Below are 19,318 nucleotides of genomic sequence, written 5' to 3'. Positions count from 1 at the left end.
TCATTGCGGTGGCTTCTCTTGTTGCAGAGCACGGGCTCTAGGCACGCGGGCTCAGTAGTTGTGGGGCGTTGGCTCAGTAGTTGTGGTGCATGGGCTTAGTTGCTCTGTGGCATGTGGGATCTTCCAGGACCAGGGCTCGAACCCATGTCCCCTACATTGGCAGGTGGATTCTTAACCACTGCACCACCAGGGAAGCCCCTGAATGAGTGATTCTTAAGCCCATGTTATCCGTATATTTTTAGTTACTTTGCATCCTTTCATATGCATGTAGAGTAGTAGTTAAGATTTATTATTGTTATTGATGCTTTGTAATATATAGGCCCTCAGTGCCACTTGACAATCCTTCTATACATTTTTCAGTGGCTCTTTATTATGTTATCCTTGGCGAATCAGGTTCTCGTACAGCGTCTTCTCTCTCCTCATGCCCTCAGTGCCCAGGCCAGGATTTTAGGCCTTGGCACTCATGCCTTCTCCCTCACCGCAAGTGTCCACACGTCGTGAAGGCCTGTGGACTGCACTTGCTAACATCTCTGGAATTTTTTTTTTTTTTTTTTTTTTTTTGCGGTACGCGGGCCTCTCACTGTTGTGGCCTCTTCCATTGCGGAGCACAGGCTCCAGACGCACAGGCTCAGCGGCCATGGCTCACGGGCCCAGCCGCTCCGTGGCATGTGGGATTTTCCCGGACTGGGGCACGAACCCATGTCCCCTGCATCGACAGACAGACTCTCAACCACTGCGCCACCAGGGAAGCCCCCACATCTCTGGAATTCTTATCTCCGGATCACTACCGTCCTTCCTGGTCCAACTATTTCTGTATCTTCCCTGGATTATGCAGTGGTCTCCTAGTTTGTGTTTTTGTATCACTCATGCGTCTCCTCATTCTGTTCTCATGTTGCAGCCAGGATGCCTCAAACACTAAAGAAGAGAGGAGCTGTTAGGCATTCACTAGCCTCAATTTTTTTTTCTATTTTCCAAGTATTGTTGTATCTTCATTGGCTTCAGGATTAAAAGCCATATTTTAATAGGTACTATAAGTCTTCATGAGGGTTTACCTGTCTCTCTCTCTTTTTACCTTTCTGGCATCAGCTCATACCAATCTTCCTCTTTATTTTTGTGCAATGGTTTACTCTAACCTCAGGGCCATTGTACCTGCTGTTCCTTCTTGGAATTGTTCCTCTTTTGCCTGATTAACATCTAGTTATTTCTTAGATGTTAACAAACGATTCTTCTGAGAAGGCTTTTCTGACCATAGGTCAGGTCAGTTCCCGTTATATGCTTGCAAAGCACTGTGTATCTTTCCTTCATGACAGATATCATAGTTGTCCTTTCCACTTATTTGTATGAAGATCTGTTACATGGCTTTCTCTGTCAAAGGAGTATTATGGCAGCAACTTAATGATTGTTTTTGTTTATCATTGTATCTACAGCTCATGTATTAATGCCTAGGCTCTCAGTAAATATTTATCAAGTGAGTGGCCTTTTGGATGTTTCTTCAACGCTAAGGAGGACTGGACTCAAGAATTTCTATTAACCTAGTGTTAGAGTTCTGGAACATAGCATAGTAAACTGGTCTGTTTGGGAAGTGATCCTAGGGATTTCATCTGCATTGAATTTCTATTGAGGAAGGTTAACACTTCTTGATCTTCTTCAGCATCATGGTCCCTGCTTAGAAATGCACTGTCATGTGAGGGACCTTCACATTTGTGGAACTGATTATAGTAATTATTTCCAGAATACTTGTACTTTCTTTTTGTCAACATATATTTACTTATATGTTGCCTTATTTGCAGTGTGGGTGAGCCCATATATAAGCCAGTGGTTGAGTCTTACTTATTTTTAAGCCTTCAAAATCAGTTTTTCACTATAGAGAAAAATTGATTTTGACGCCTTAAAAATAAGTTTCATTTCAAATAAGATGAAAATGCTGCCAACAAAAAAGGTGAGGCTCTTTTATTGAGTCAAATTTTAGTTCACTGTTTCTAATCTAGGACTTTTTGTTTGTTGATTGCTTTGAGGAAGAGAGGATACATTATGGAGTGAAGTAAAAGGCAGCAGTAAGATCAAAAGATTGGGTAGAGAAATTAACTTCAGCAAGGAAGAGAGTCATTCATGGGCCCTGCTGCTATCCAAGGATTTTAGGGATTTTGATATTTATCCTAAGAACATTGGGAATCCATTGAAGCATTGGGATGATGTGAATAGTTTTGTGGTTTTGAAAGTATCATTCTGGCAGTAGTATATGGGAAGCAGATTGGGTGACTGTGAAGAAACCAGTTGTAAAAGTTTTGCTCACTTGAACTACTAGAGCGGTAAGATGAAGAAAAGTGGGTGGATTCCACTGTGAATCCAGGTTTTGGGGATAGAGTGATACGGGTGATAGTAAGAGAAGGAAGTGGTGAGGATGACTCTGGATATTTTCGTGTGGCCACTGACTGGATATAGCCATTCACTCAGACAGGAAATGTTATTTTAAAAGTTTTAAAATTTGGAGATGAGAGAAGATAACTGGATTTAAATGTACTGTTAAATGTGTATACTTAAAGACACTCAGACATACAAATACTTTAAATTTGGGGTTATGCTTATGAACTTTGATTAAGAAATTCATTTTATTTTTGTAAAAATTAACTTTACTTGTCTTTTTGGCCCAGTTATTAGCTTTCTCTTTTCAGTGTAGAGGAGTCATTCATTCTCTTCCCTCCTTTACATAAATCTACCAGGAAGAAGGTTGTAGCTTCTTTTTTTTTTTTTTTTTTTTTTTAGCCTTATCAGGAGACGAAAAGATCTCTGATAAAGGAATAGTTTTAAACAGCAGATGTGAAGGTATGGTCAGGCTTCTCTGTTCATTCATTTCTAAGCTTAGACAGCATTTTACAGTGCAGGGGGCTCAGGCAGCTGTGCTGATGGTTACTTCCGTGTTGGTGGTTACTTGGGAGACACGTTGCCTCTCCCCCACGGTGGTGTGACTGTAGAAACACAGCTCCCAAGCCTGTTTCCCTGATCCCTCTTCAGTAATAAGGTATCTATAGCAACATGCTCTCCGCTATATTATGTTATATGCACAAAAACTACTTTGTTTTCTTGTGAGGCCTGGCCATGAATATGGATTATGAACAGCTCTAAAATTTTCAGCCTGTTTTCTTTAACAGAAAGTTGTTCTTGGATCCGTTTACTCTCCTGACTTGTTCAGGTGGCAAAGCACACAGAGGGCATGGTGTTATAGAGCATTCTGAAGTCATCATAGAACCCAGGAACGACTTTATCACTGCAGCATTTGCTAGTGGTAGGTTTTCTGTCACTTAGCATTCTTTGGTTAAAAATTGACTCTGACTAACTGAAACCAAAAAAAAAAAAGTATCAGAATATTATAGGTGAGTTCAAAAAATTAAAGAATCAAGTGGTAGAAGGGACAGGAACCGTAGCACCTCTGGGATCTAGAGAACAAGAATCAGTGGGTAGTTTCTGCAGGGTGCTGAAGTTCAAGTGAATCAGCTCCAGTCATTTTCTTTGTGTGCGTGTGTTTGTTTCCTTCAGGATTCAGATTGCAATAAGAGAGGGTCTTTGGTTATCTTGGCTAGTGCAATGCAGGGTGTCTTGATTGAAAGTTTTCCTAGAACTTTCTTATTTGAGGGTGGAGTAGCTCCCCAAAGGAAATCTGCCAGTATGTTAGAAAATTCTCATTGCCATCAGAATCTCATGCTAATTCTATTATCTATATTCAAATATATGTTTTTACTAGCATTTTAGGTATGACAGTGAAGCAAACAACCCTTATTAGTTTTATTGTATAAATTAGTATCTTTTAAACATTTAATTAAAAACATATACAAGCATGAATTTAAGATTTTGCATATAATGTTATAGCTTTCTGTTACTTAACATTTATTTTTTGTGATGCCGTTGATTTATTTTCATTTTTCAACGTTTAGGATACTTTCTCAAGTGAAATTCAGACTGAGAATCTATAGGCTTCAGTGAGAAGTTGAAATAATTAGATTAATAAACAGATGGAGGCAGTTGCTTTCACTCTAGTTGTCCTTTAGCTCAGACATTTGCTGGTGGAGGAAGGGGAAACACTTCCTGCAAATACAGAAACGTTTTTCTTCCTTCTCTGGCACATCGGATCTTGAAAGTAGTAAGGTGTAGAGTTATATCGTGCTTGGGGGAGGGCGTGTGTGTGTGTGCTGATGGAGTGCGCAGCAACAGGTTCCTGGCCGAAACTTAGAATGGCCCCTGTTAGTATTTGATGCACATTACCCGTCTTCCGAGAGTCATGTTAAGCGATACACTGATACTCTGTGAGGTGTGTTAGAATATAGGTATGGTAGAGATTTTTTTTTTTTGGCTTCTTAAATCTGTGTTAATTTAATAGTCAAATTTTGTAGTTAAGCAGTAAAAACTGAAAACAAACCTGAACCAGCTGGATAAATCAGTTTTACCACCTCATCACCAAACAGTAGGCGACTAACCAGTAGAGTGAGTAAATGCGGTGCTACTTTTGACTACTAACAATGATCAAATTGTACTTCAAAAGAAGCACCTTTTACATAATTTCTAAGTGCCACCTGCCTGTTGTTTACAGATGTGTCTCAGTGCCCAAAGGAGCAAGAGATAAGCAGTAATTCTTAGCTTTTCTGAGTTTCTGGCCCCCAGACATCAGCAACTGAAAAGGAGAAGAAAAAATAACTGAGGGATCAGATTTCCTCTCCTTCTCCTTCTCTTTATTTGCACCTGACATCAGGCGTCCCTCCAGTGTGAGAAAACAGTTGTGATGCCTGGAGATCCTAGCAAAAGGTGAAGAATAAGCATGGAATAGAAGAGAGGACAGGCCGTTTTTGCTTAGCTTTTTAGACCCTCTAGCAGGAGTCATATGTGAAGTATGTAGCAGAATAGCATAATGGTTAAGAGTCTTTGCAGTGGAACCCTGCTGTTTTACTAGCTGTGTGATCTTAGGTATTTAACCTCTTGTACCAGTCTTTCTTATCTCTTAGTGTTACTTATAAGGATTATACGAGATATGTGTGTAAAGTGCTTTAACACGGTACCAGGCACACAGCGTACTCTCAGTCAGTAAATAGTTCCTGCTGCTGTGTTGGTATTATTTTTATAGGGGTTTTGGTAATAGATATTAATAAGACTCCAGTTGATTTTTTGTGATTATACTGTATAATCAGAGGAGAAAGAAAATTTTTTTGCTTGAATTAGAATTTCATCACCTATATAATCTTGATCAAAATAAACTAGTAAGTATTGAAAGTTTTGGTATTTTTATCTTCCACAATATCTCGTAACACTTCGAGCATAAAGATTACATGGTTGTTCCTTCCTGTAATTTTTTTCTTTGACCAAATGCAAGTGCTGTCATTTAAAATTATATTTTCATGCATAGTAAAAATTACATAGTACTGGGCATGAATAAGGCACAATTAATATTTGGTGAGATGTTTAAATACTGTATTTTTAAATATCCTAATATGAATTTGAAAATCATATTTTGCTGAAGTCAGCTTGCATATTCAGAATGGAAGGTCAAAAATAAATTAATAGCAGAATACATATTTTAAAATAAAGATTTTCAGCAGTACTAAAACACTTGTTATTTGATTCAGTGCTCTTTGAGAACTTGGAGTGTCATGAGATTCCAAGTCATCTTTTTTAGACTTGAATTTTTCTGGAAGGAAAATACTATCTCTTAAAGGTACTGCACTGTAATAATAATTTGTACACATAGTGTTTGGATTGTATCTGAGTACATACCTGTGGATGCATACATGCATATACATATACTTTTAAGAAATAAAACTTCTGAAGTATTAAGGAGAGGATTATACTGAGGGAAGGATTCCTTTTGTCTTTCATCACACTTACGTAATTTGGTATTATCCTTTTATGTGTGACCTTTCTTTAGTAATTTTGGTATTTAGTAATTTTAGTCTTTTTATAACCATACAGAATAAATTAAGTGAAAAACAGACCTTACCAAGAGCTGGGGGGTTATTTAGCTCAACATTCAGAATTATTCTATGTAGAATAGAACACTTAGACAACTGAACTGAAAGTGGGAGATAAGTTAAGTATAAATAGAATTCAACGCATTAAATGATAAGTACTGAAGCAATCTCTGTGGTTCTGAACTGTAACATGTTAGAATTCTGTTTTGGTGGATAACTCTTCAGAATAGAATCAAGGATGAAAATGATTGTTATTAGAATTAGGATAAGTGACATCCTCACTGAGCAAGATTGATAAATTTATACACTTGTTTAAAGTAAAAACACCTTTTTAAAATTAATGGGTTAGTATTTTCTGATTTTAAAATTTATAATGGAGCCATACAAATTGTGAAGCATTTGGACCATAACACTCAGTAAAGGTTTTTTGTTTACCTTTTTTATTAAAAACTTGATAAAAGTGCATTGTATACATTGTTCATCCTAGAATCAAGTGTTCATCAAACATTTGTAGTTTTCCCCCATCCCTCCCAAGAAAGTTTTTAATCAGTGGTGCAGAATATTTGTCATCCACCAAATTAAAAACTGCAGGTTTGTAAACTTGGCACTCAGAGAAAGAAGTAGGTGCCGTAAAATGATTAAGTACTGGTATGTGTACACCTGCTGTCAGGAAATAAACTTCCCATATGTTGCAGTTTGGCAGACATGCATCTTAAAATGTATTGAATGAAACTGCCGCTGCACTCTTTATCCTTTATCTTTTTTCAACAGTGCATCCTCTTTGTGCCTGTAAGTAATCACTTTTGCTTCAGTTAGAGGAAAATGATAGATTTTTTCAGATATGCTTGAAGTTAACTGGTGATGCTCCTTGAGAGTGTAGTAACTGGTTGATTGAGTAAATCATTGAAGTTCTAGCTTGGCCCTGAACACCAACGAGGGAACAGATGTTCTATTTTGAAACATTTAATTTTTTTTTTTATAAAAATGTGAGCCTGAGACACATTGATTTTTTTTTCACATTTTATCACGTCATGTCAAAATAAATTCCCCCAGTATATGTGCGTATTGATAAAAGAAAATGAATATCTCAATTGTTTTTAAAAAGTAAATACTTAGATGAGAACTGCATTGATGAAACATCTGAACTTTATAAATATGTTTATGGAATAATTCAACTAAATCTTATTGCATGGAATATGGTTTTTAGAACCCTAGAATAGGTCAAAATTTGTCCTTTGCACAATTATAAAGTTTCCTTAAAATTGACAATAATGTTTTATTTACATTTAATTATATTGAAATGAAAAACTGAATCCAAAGTCTTTTGACTGTATCCATTTCTTAAATTAAAATTTATGTGGAAAACATATGCAAATACACCTTCTTGGCCCCTAACGTAAGAGTTGAACCATTGATGTATGCACGCCTGTTATTGCATGTTAATACACAGAATCCCCTTATGTGGATTTTTAGTAGATTGTTTGGGATACCTTTTTGTTATATCGTGTTGTATTTTTAAGAATTACCTTCTTCAGAAATTAAAAAAATATTTTTGGATTCCTTTATGCGATGAGTTTTAACTAAAACTTGTCCTATGGATGTAATCAGTTTTAACTATACATGCTTTTAGCAATATTTTACAGATCGCACGTTTGGGAAAAAAAAAAAGTTGTCTTTTCTAGTGGAGTTTGCGGTGGCGATACCTGCCTGCCTTTTCTTTTGCTGCGTTGGCACAAGCGTTGTGCTTATTTTGTTGTAAATGGTTCCAGTATTTTATCAGTTCACTAGGCTGGAACTGATGAGAGGTAATTAGGTGGCTGTATTTACAGCTTGAATAAGAAACTCGCCAGTGATTGAACACAAACTCATTGGGAGGGGGGACAGGATCAATTCTCAACTTGGCAAGACAGATCCCTACATATACATCTTCCAAGTGCAAACGACGGATGCTTAAAGAAACTTTAAATATCTTCTCTGCCAGATCTCCAGAAAAAACATAACCAGTCCCAGAACAGAAGACAGGATAGCGCTCACTTGGGTAGAGGTCTGGTGGCATGTACCACTTGCTGTCTTTGTTTCTGTTGGGTGCGTATCCCCTCATTAGGTAACCAGTAAAATAGTTATGTCTAGGAGGCAGGTCTGGCTTGAGTAACTTAAGTATTAAATATTCGGTGTTGACAAACATGTCACTGTCAGTTTTCATAACATATGGAATATGTGGACAGTATGTGGCAACCCAGTTCATGCCCATTAGTGTTTTAATGGTCAGATTATAGTATGTATCTAAATATTCCTGTTGAATTATGTCATGGTATTGTCTGCTTTCTTCCAGGATTGCACGTTGAAGGTAGCCATTTAACTTAATACTTACACCCAACAAAAAAATTCGTGTGATTTGGATACCAGGTGCTAGACTTTCATTGCCCCAAGTTTGCCGAATAGCTCTTCTAGCTTCTATCTGTCCAGGTTCTGCAGCTATTAGTAGTATTAAAAAAGGGCTTTTCTCCTGGCATTTTGCAGGTTCATTGATAAGGTATTTGAAATGGTAAGAATTTGGATGTCCAGTGCCTTTTTCATTGTAAATACTTCCGTTGGCACTGAGTGTATTCTCCAGCCCTGTAACTCCTTGTGGTGACAGATCTGTGTTATTGGAGTTAGTTGCTGTTTGAGGCCTCAGAGTCTGCGGGACTGTTTCTTTCCAAATGTTCCGAAGAGAGCTGTGGTTTGTCTCACTTTTTGTAGAACGAAATCCACGGAAAGTGTATGTCACAGGGTTTTCTTTGAATCCAGTTCTGCCTGGCAGCCAGTCATGATGATTGAAAAACAAAAACATAGCAAAAAGAAACACGAGAGAAAGTACACCAATAAGATGGGTACGGAACAGAGACCTCTTGGCATTCCAGCTCATCTTTGCAAAGCAGCAGTGTCTTCTTCTCCACTGAAGCATGTTGTTAATATCCCGTAGTGGATGAGAGATCGGTGGCTGAGATTGTGTTCTTCTCCTGAATCAGTACTGTTCTTTGGTAATCATTTTCCAATGCTGTCACGTCGTCTCCCTCGCAGTCATTCTATAAAGATGAAGCATAAACGTTTACAGAATGGAAATATCACAGAACTGCTTGAAAGAGACTAATAAAATTAGGGCACATGGAAATTTTTAAGCTGTGAAAATAGGATAACCCAGGAACAACGTTTATGATTTGTCTTCCCTTGGCAACGTAACATCGTGAGAACAGGATTAATTTCTTTAAAAATACACCTTTGGAGCACAGTGACCACTTTAAAGAGATGTGAATGGATTGATTTTCTTCCACTTATTTCATCATCTATCTCAGTAGCTCTGGTCACTTGTAATTGTTGACTTAAGTTAAAGATTAAAAGTTGTATGCATGGAGAAGAGGAAAATGCTGCTAGATCCCTGAGAGAGGCCATGTAAGGAGGCCTGAGAGCAGATGGAAAATTTATTGGCATTAATTAAAATTGATTTGACATACCGTTGGTGGTATGGTGCACAGTCAGCGGCCTTTTTGTAAAATGGTCATGTATCAGTTGTGGGACAGACGGTGCAAGGTTGATTATGGCAGAGTTTTGTTAGTCACAGTACACTGCTTGGCATGTTTCCGTTGGCCCCTACTGTGTCGAGAAAGTCAGTGAGAAGACGCACCTGTCAGAATTAATGTTCAGGGTTCAGTAACTTCAGTGCAGGATTTTAAGACAGTAATAAATGATGGATATTTGCAAGTACTCTTTTCTCATGTTAACCTTCCACTTCAGACATGAGGTATTCAGGAGATCATTGTCCTTACTTAGACTTATGATTGATTTTTATAATATAGCAACTAATTATCTTTAATTATCTGTGGACTTCACAGAGTACTATCACGTATCTCAGTTGAATCTCCATGTTAGAATAAAACAAAGAACTGCTTTGAACAGTCTTTTCAGATTTCTTACAAAATACAGACACTAGGTATTATTGTATCCCCAACTATTTAAAATTTTAAATTTCACAAAATGCATCTTAAAAGATTTTTGAGTTATGCTGTGTTCTAAATTTGCATGTAGAGAATTTTTTACATTTTTAGGACTTCTGCTAGCATGACACTTAGAGCCCTACATTTAGAAAAAAAAAATTATGAGATGTCAATATGGGAAGTTCACGATGCCACATATTAAGAACTGGTCTTTGAACAAGTTTTTTTAGTGCATAGCACAAATTGGTTCATGTTTTTTCAGTTTGTTATTTTTCTGGATCAAGGCGTGGGGGTAAAGGATGGGTAAGGAGCTGTAGCTTGAATTCTGTTAAAAGAGAAAACAAACCTTTTTGTGTAATTTTATCAACTTTTTATTGTGAAAATTGTTTCTTTATGTAAAAGAAAACTGGTCAATTAAAAACATTTATTGTAGGAGCGTTTGTTTATTTGAAATTATATATACACATATGAATGTGTTTTTGTAGCCTGTGATATTGAAAGGTTTATGGTTAATACCAAATTTGCTTAACCTCGGTAAAAAATTCAATTATTTGGGGAAAATAATGGCATTTACATGGAAGTCCTCATATAATTGAATAACTAGAATAGCACTCATATAATGTAAAGTATTTTGAAAATATTGATGGGAAGTGTTAGACTCCTGTTCTAGCAGAAGCCACTAGGAGGAGCAAGCAGGTGGGGATTCGAGCATCTCTGAAGCGTAACAGTACAGGCGCTAGCTTTTGATGATTTCTAGTATCTGAGATTATGTAGTGCTTTTAGAAGTTATGGTGTTTCTCAAATGTAAGAAATTACATTAATCATTTTGTGAGATAGGAGCAGTGTTTTTCTTCCTTAAGTTTTCAGATTTAAAAAAAATAGAATCTACTTATTTATTAGAATTTATTTACCTGGATTTTAATTTCACATTGCTCTGATGAAGACTAAGACACTTCACCATACCAGTAAAACATAGTTCTGTGGTGAGCTCAGTTGAAAATAACAGAGCTGAGTGTTCTGGTTTAGAAACTCACTTTTCTCCTCCTTACACTTATAAATAGTTGGCCATTCTGTTTAGATGAGGAGACTCTTTCTAAGCTTTTATTTTCAAATGAAATATTAGATAAATAGTAATAATTTCCCTCCACCCCGTAAAGAAGCCAGTAGATATAAGGGTTATGTGTGTAAATTTAAAAGAAACAAAAGTTGCTTTTAAAATTTATTTGATAATCTATTTTAAACATTCCAAAGCTAAATTAAATGTGTCAGCTTTCTCTTGATATAGAATGCTTGGAAACTGGTTGAAGTCTAATCATTTAGATCCTTTAAAAGTGTAAACTTGATGGTTTAAGAAGCAATAAATAGAAGGTCAGATGTTTGAATGCATGTTTGAATAAAGGACTGAAAAAATGAATGAAGGTAAATATATTAGTAAATTGTATTTTTATGAAAACATTATACCTGAAGTGATGTTTCTAAAGTATTTCAATGTTACAGAAAACAGCAAATTATTATATATTGTAACCTGGCATACATGTAGTTTATGGTCCTATGTGATTTTGTAGCGATAGGTGATAGAGATGCATCTTAATGTAAATTCATGATATTTGTATGTTTGTAAATATCCAGCTGCTCAGGCTTGAAATCCATATATACTCATTTCTTAATCTCCCGTTGGTAAATGTAGTGCATGTGTCTAGCCTTAAAAAAAATTCTTTATTAAACATTTTTCAGATATTTACCATAATTTTACTGTTAAAAAGAAAGTACAATTAAAGTAACTATTCCTCCTTTTATTAAAAGATAAAATTATTCTCCAGTTACTGCCTGTTGTACATTAATTCTTAAGAAGTGGGAACAAGACCAGAAAGTTAAAATATTTTGACATTCTAAATAGTTTTGCACTTTTACATTTTCAGCGTAGAAATAGCTTTGATTTGTCTTTTATGGGTTTTTATGGTAATATTATCAAGTGATTAATATGTATTTACATCTTATGGATTGACGCTCACGGAGAGGATGTTACTATAAAATGTTCCGTTACTTCTCCCTCTCTCTTTCCCTCTCTCTGTCACACACACACACACACACACACACACACACACTCACACACACACACACATGCTGTTTTTATTATTTGGCTTCTAAAAGTGATAATATCTTAGTCTGTGGGAACAGTTCTAGATTTAAGGGGTGCTTGAATAAAAAACTCTACACTCTTGTTTTGAGATAGCTAGCTTATAAAAATGTTTAATTGGTGACTTTAACATTGAGAGATAAAGGTACTAAGAGAGACTTGAGGTTTTTTACAACCATATTTTTTTTGTTTGTTTAATACCATCTGGTTTCATTCCTTAATGGAATAAAAATTCATACTGTGAGTGAGAGTTGATGTTGAGCTCTAATAATAATAGGGCCTGATAGACTTGTTTAATCTTAACTTTAGAATGGAATCCCTACATATGTCTTAAAAATGTTTGCCTTTTGTGATTATTAAATAATAGGTTGAGTTGTGCTGTAAAATTGAGCAAAAATCAGGATCTTTGACGATCTGTAAAAAATTTTAGAAATACCCGAGTTCCTGAGCCATGAGTTGCTATTCTATGATTGTTACTAAAATAGTTTATTAGATTTATTTCTGCCCTGCACACACATACTGTGCCAGTTAGTTCATCATTACATATTTATATAACCTGGAAGCACAGTGGCTACATTTAAATTTAATTTTTTGACCTTGTATTGCTGTTACATGGATATTTTTATGACAGAGTATTTTCATATTATGTTTTTGAGTTTCACTTTAAAAATGATCACCAAAACCAGTCTTATATTTTGATCATTTAGAATCAGTCTGTTGCTTAAAATAAAAGCTCACTATTTTAAAAGGGGGTAATTTTAGCAAGTATTGATATTTCTTTGTTTAAAGTTGTATTCGTGAGCATGCAAATCTCCTGAGGTGGTGTGCTGTGCATAAATGCACACTGCCTTCTGTGATCCTGTGCAAATGCTTTCCTTATAGTATCTTACAGCTCGGTGGTACTTAAAATTTGTTGATAGTTTCAGAGTTGGTAAGTTATCTTTATTTAGGGAGATGGGTATGGGAGGCAACATTTTGTTATTAAAAACTGTTCTATATTAAGATTTTGTTTTAAAAGGACTGAAAAAGCTCTTAATATTAAGATCATCTTTGATACTATTTAATGAATTTCACTGCATTGACCTCTTCGATGGCCATTTTTAAGAGAGCACTTTAATTTATTGGATAAGGATTCAACTTGACTTAATTTGATAGAGGATTGCTATGTTTTCTTTAGAGGGCTTCAGATTTTTTTTTAAAGTTTAATTTCTCAGAGAAGCCTTTAAGCACATCTTGTTACTGTTTGCCTTTTCAGTAATACATAATTACTGCAAGCTACATATTTACTTGAATAAAGCAATGACAGATTTTAAAATCATATATTTAGAAACCCTTTCATAGTTTCAAGGACAGTGAACTGTATGAACTTGTTTATTAGATATTAGTGCCTCCAGGGCTATAAAAAAGTAACAGACATTTAAATGAGTATCACAAACAAGATATCAACATACCTTCCTTGGTCAGGCATTTATGAGGCGAGGATTATGCCCACTGAAGATACTTTTGGCACGCCATCACTTCAGCCAAGATGCTATCGAACATGCGCACCTCCCCCAGCAGTCTGCCTCCTGCGATTGCTTTTCACAGTGTCCAGAGTGTCCATCTGTCTGCTTGTCTTCGAGTTCCCCTTCTTGTTCATATGGGTCCTAGTCTTCTGCGGTTTTTCCTTTCTTTCATTTTCTTTCTCTTTCTTTAAACAAAAGAGCTGTGGTTGTTCGTTCTGTTTGGAGCACTGTCGACTCTTGCTGACAGTTGATGCATTGAAGCTTTTTACATCTGCTGTTTTCCTGGCCGGACAATGCAGTGCTGTATTCTCTTCTCAGTATCCATATTTCTAGTAAGAACACTGAGCTGCAATCAAAAGCAGCCAGAGCTAGAATGGAGTGCTTCGATTGTATTGGAAAAGAACAGGATTTAACTCTCTTTCGTTGTTGCCTGGCAGCTGCAGGAAGGATTTTGAGCAGTTTTACCAGGGTTTTAGTCTGTAATATGAAATCCAGGGTTCCTCAGCTGCTGCACAGGCAGGCAGCAGTTTAAATGTGGGCTTGACAGATGCTCTCTCTGACAGAGCAGAATTTAACGTCACTGCTTGGCTGAATCCCACGTGATTGTTTGCATTCATTTTGACTAAAAACCGAAGGTAGGGAGAAGCTTAGAGATTTGCTTCCATGTGCTAAATTATATATATTCAGTGTAAGTGTAGTGATGAGTGAATAATACAAAAATGGGATGATTATGAAATGAATGGTTATAATTTTATCTTTTTCCAGCTTATTTCCTTTTTTTTTTTTAATTTATGCTCAAGCACGGGCTTTCTAAATGTTTTCAGTGTTAGATGTTGGTTTTCATGTTACGTGATTTTATAGGGCATAAGCAATATAAGCTTTGATATGTAACTTAGTGTAATTTAACCCCTTCAGTGCACTCCTTCCCTTGAAGTTCTTTTTCTCAAATAGTTCTGATTTTCGTTTTACTAATATCTAGTTGCGGCTCGTAGACCATTTTTAATCAGTAACGTAGACATCTTCCCCCCTCCCTCCCCCCACCATTTTCTAGGATTTATGTAAATCAGCTGCTGTGGATTGCTTTACTGACACGTGTTGTGATAGCCCACTTCTTTTTCACTCTTGTGCAGTTTCTAGTGTTCTTGAAGGCAGCAAAACTTTATTTTTAATCACTTTTTAATGTCAGCGTTTATTTTTTCTTTTTCTTTTTCTTTAAAATTACATGTATGGCGGAATTCAAAATGATGTAATGGATAAAGCACACTTGTACAGGATCTTCTTGGTGGGTAATGAGGTTTTACTAATCATGTTTATTTGTCCTAATATTTCAGGATGGTTTAGTAACTTGCCATCAAGCAAATTTTTCAGTAAACACTAGATATTCACTCTTAAATATTTTGTATGATTAGTCTGTTGGGCACCTTGCTGCTTTTTTTTCTGCAAGTACTGGGGCATTGTCCTTTTTTTTTTTTTTTAAATAACCTGAATTATCAGTTTTTCCTCTGAGACTTTAGGGACCTTAACTCATAGAAATTTACCATTTTGAAACTTACACTGTATATTTGTAGTCGAATATTTTTCATCCCACCTATCTTCCCCAGTAATGTGTGTTATTTCAAATACAGATTTACATTTTCTCTAATATTAAAAATTTTTTTGTCCTCATTATGTTTTTTAGTATAGCTGATGAAATGTGTTTTGTAGTTTTAGGAATCCTAAGACTTTTTTAAAGGAGTATATGTGATTTTCCTAGAAATGTTAGAAGGAACAGTAAGAGTTTTATAAATGGGAAATGTAAGGCCTAGAGCTTTGACTCTTTCTGGTTAAGTGTGAAGGAGAGAACTAAAACCCAGGTTTCTTGGCATTTAGTCCCTAAGTCCACCCATATTACATGCTCACTACTCTCTTTTTAAAAAAATTAAATTATTGTTTTTTGGCTGCATTGGGCCTTCGTTGCTGCGCACAGGCTTTCTCTAGTTGTGGTGAGCGGGGGCTACTCTTCGTTGCGGTGCACAGGCTTCTTATTGTGGTGGCTTCTCTTGTTGTGGAGCACGGGCTCTAAGCATGTGGACTTCAGTAGTTGTGGCGCGCGGGCTCAGTAGTTGTGGTGTGCGGGCTCAGTAGTTGTGGTGCACGGACTCAGTAGTTGTGGCTCACGGACTCTAGAGCACAGGCTCAGTAGTTGTGGCGCACGGGCTTAGTTGCTCCACAGAATGTGGGATTTTCCTGGACCAGGGTTCGAACCCTTGTCCCCTGCACTGGCAGGCAGATCCTTAACTGCTACGCCACCGGGGAAGCCCACACTACTCTTTAAAAAAAAAAAAAAACTACTCTTTTTTTTTAAAAAAAACATTAGACTTAGGTGGCAGAGTAATGCTTAAGTGCCTACTTAAAATAACTTATTTTATAAAAGTATAAGTGGCTTGTAGTAGATCATTATTTATCAATAATTCCTGACGTAGGATTTGACTATGCAACTAGCAGCAGTGACTAAATTCATGTTGTGTGCTAAGCCTACTTGAGCTGTTATATAAATGACTTTTTTTCTCATAATTGTTTATTATTGTAATACCCATTTTAAAGATGAGGAACCAGTGTTTAGAGTTGTAAACTAATTATCCCAAATATCAGATGATTAGTGATGAGAAAGAGTCCAGCTGGGAATTAAAGCAAGATTAATAAGTCCTTATCCTCTCTTCTTAACTATTATGCTGCATGGCACTGCTGGAGAAATTGTGGGACTTTTTTCCTGTTACTAGCACAGCATACCCAGAGATCATTCATAGCAGTATAAATGGATGTTTGTATTTTTGCTTTAATCACTTGATCAGCAAATACATATCTGATCAACTACTGTGTGCCAACATTTGCAATTAGGCACAGCTTATTAAATGTTAGAGATACAAAGATGTTTTAGTTACATTCCCTGCCCTTTCTCCAGGAAGGATAAAGCAATTATTTGTGGCTGTTCTTTTGATTGGACTCTTTTTTGATGCCCACTGGATTTCTTATGGATCTTGATTATTAAGAGAACTCCATAGGTAACCTGCTGGTTAGTGGTTCCCTGCAGTATTAGGTGCAGTATTAGGCCCCTGAATTCCCAGTGGACTATTGTCTCAACTGTGCTTGTGATGGGAAAGTGTTTACACAGCAAAGGAGACTCCTGAAAGCTAATGAAAGGGTACCTGTGTACTGAATCAGAATTTACTTTAAACTTCTAGGTACAACTGCATCCTGTTTCTTATGTTTAAGTTAAGCTGGTTAGGAACTTTACAGAAAAACAGCAGACGTGAGATAAAAGTTCCTTTAGTGACTTTTTCTAGCAACCTGCATGTTTCCAGCCAAGAGAAATGGTAAAAATCGTATGACAGGCAAGCTTGTAGAAGTTCTTCCTTTAGTCTGATTTCTTTTAACATCTGATTTCTATGGTTAAACTTTCTCAGTAAATGTGACAGATTTCTTTGTCAGACTCAGCAAACTGGCAGCTATTTTGTTAAGTTTTATAGTTATAGATGTCTTGTAATTTTTACTTGCATAGGTCTGTTTTTTAATTTTAGAACACATCCCTGGTGGGAAAATAGATGGATATTACTATTATATATGCATTATGGCCAGCATTGTCCAGGCTCATTTTAGGATTTTCCTGGGCATGTCTAGAATATCCCCTAAGGAGCCAGAATTTAAAGGCAGGATTTGCTATGCCTCCTAACTCTTAGTTTCTACTGGGTACAGAAATAATTATTACTTTTTTATTCATGTTGTTAATAGTATCTGAGTGATTATTACATGATCAATCAGGTACAGATTTGTTCAATATGTAATAGGAAAGACAAGTATTATACTATTCATGTATCTATATAAATTCAACTAAATGTCCTTGGTAAAAAGAACAAGGGAGAAAGGGTTGTGGGGAGAACACTTCAACCATGGTGGGTGATTTCTGTTCACTGAGAATGAGCTAATAGCCTTGAGTAATGTGAGGAGGGGAACATGAATCTGGTTTTCCCTACATTAGTCTCCATTCCTGTTTGTGCTTTAGTCTGACTCTTTAGCCCCTAAATGCAAGCCATTTATTTCACCTGAAGAACTAGCTATCTTTTTCCAGTGCTGGAGAAAAATCTTAATGTTTTGGATTAGGTGTAATTTCCAACGTACTACTCTGAAAAATTCCATTTGACACAGTTATTTAGATACCAATTTTAATTTTATTGAGATCAATCAGCAATTTTGCGTAGCAGTGTTTGCTTGGAGTTTGTATCTCTTGACTGTTTTGACTCAAAATCAGATGACATCTTTTTCATTGCATAAAGGATTTGGACAAATAGCATATTTTTGGCTATTTAATATTAGTAGTTTTCCATTTTTGAAAAAAAAATTATTGTGTTTATTAAGAATGTGGCATTTTCCTTTGAAGTTAATATAAGATTTATGAACCAGTTTTGCTTTTCTTTGAACTCAAAGCAGGAATTAGCTGATTGCAAATTAGCAATCTCAGAATGACCACAAGTGTCAGTGTTTGCCTGCCTTACTCTTTCCTTCAGTTTTCACAAGCTTGTGCTGCAGTTTCTCATATTGTTAAAGAATTTCTTTAGACTTGAAAGCAGAGCTAAATTTAAAGTCTCTTTCAAAACTAACTGTAGACACCTTTATCTGGTTTAATTCATACAAACTGTTAATGATCCTAAGGGAAAATGTAAGCATCTAAAATCAGCAGTAATTTGGCAAGTACTTTAATAGTAAAGGCAGGGACTTCGCTGTGGTTCAGTGGTTAAGAATCCGCCTGCCAATGCAGGGGACTTGGGTTCAAGCCCTGGTCTGGGAAGATCCCACATGCTGTGGAGCAACTAAGCCCGTGCGCCACAGCTACTGAGCCTGCGCTCTAGAGCCCGCGAGCCACAACTACTGAGCCCACGTGCCACAACTACTGAAGCCCGTGCGCCTAGGGCCCGTGCTCCGCAACAAGAGAAGCCACGGTGATGAGAAGCCCGTGCACTGCAACGAAGAGCAGCCCCTGCTCGCCGCAACTAGAGGAAGCCTGCGTGCAGCAATGAAGACCCAACGCAGCCAATAAATTAATTAATTTAAAAAAAATAGTAAAGGCACACTTCAGAGATATTTGGGGTTCAATTCCAGACCACTGTAATAAGTGAAATCGCAATAAAGTGAGTCACATGCATTTTGTTTCCCAGTGCATAGAAAAGTTATGTTTACAGTATACTTTGTGCAATAATAGCATTATGTCTAAAAAAAATAATGTACATATCTTAATTTAAAAATGCTAAAACCATGATCTGACAACATGGGGTTGCCATAAACCTTCAATTTGTAAAAAAATGTATCTGCAAAGTGCAATAAAACGAGGTATGCCTTTTTGCTTGTATATTCTTTGGGTTTTTTTTGTTTTTTTACGGTACGCAGGCCCCTTCCGCTGCGGAGCATAGGCTCTGGACGCGGAGGCCCAGGGGCCATGACCCACGGGCCCAGCCGCTCTGCGGCATGTGGGATCCTCCCAGACCGGGGCACGAACCCGTGTCCCCTGCATCAGCAGGCAGACTCTCAACCACTGTGCCACCAGGGAAGCCCCTGTTCTTTGGTTTCTCAGTAGCATAGCTGTTTCTTTTTAGCACGAATCAACTAGAATCTTTCAGTTGTTGTTTGAGACACATGGAATAGTCTTAGAGGTTAGAGCTGGGGTTATCAATGAAGGCAGTACTGGGCTTGATACTACTTTTCTAGGAGGTGTTCTAGAAG

The 19,318-nt window shown here is 36.7% G+C and overlaps 2 protein-coding genes across 3 annotated transcripts in view; one reads left to right on the top strand and one right to left on the bottom strand.

Annotated features, from left to right (window-relative positions):
• Window positions 1-19,318, top strand: part of CDC73 (cell division cycle 73) — a 92,390-nt gene that overhangs the window by 35,721 nt on the left and 37,351 nt on the right. The window lies entirely within an intron of this gene.
• B3GALT2 (beta-1,3-galactosyltransferase 2) lies at window positions 7,603-14,096 on the bottom strand. Of its 2 annotated transcripts, XM_060295366.1 has the most exons (3): window positions 13,514-14,096; window positions 9,446-9,615; window positions 7,603-9,019 (listed from the first exon to the last, which is right to left on the bottom strand). In XM_060295366.1, the coding sequence occupies exon 3, from the start codon at window positions 8,896-8,898 to the stop codon at window positions 7,630-7,632; it is 1,269 nt and encodes a 422-aa protein (XP_060151349.1). In that variant the 5' UTR covers window positions 8,899-9,019; window positions 9,446-9,615; window positions 13,514-14,096; the 3' UTR covers window positions 7,603-7,629. The 2 variants fall into 2 exon arrangements, with proteins under 2 accessions (XP_060151349.1, XP_030739977.1); XM_030884117.2 differs by lacking the exon at window positions 9,446-9,615.

Source organism: Globicephala melas, chromosome 1, assembly GCF_963455315.2.
Source record: "Globicephala melas chromosome 1, mGloMel1.2, whole genome shotgun sequence".
NCBI classification, from domain to species: Eukaryota; Metazoa; Chordata; class Mammalia; order Artiodactyla; family Delphinidae; genus Globicephala; species Globicephala melas.
The sequence above is the reverse complement of the archived record's forward strand: the minus strand, read 5'-3'. Positions and strand labels throughout refer to the sequence as shown.

Excerpts from the sequence above, each read along its gene's own strand:
- B3GALT2 (XM_060295366.1), bottom strand. The coding sequence starts at position 8,898 with ATGCTTCAGTGGAGAAGAAGACACTGCTGCTTTGCAAAGATGAGCTGG.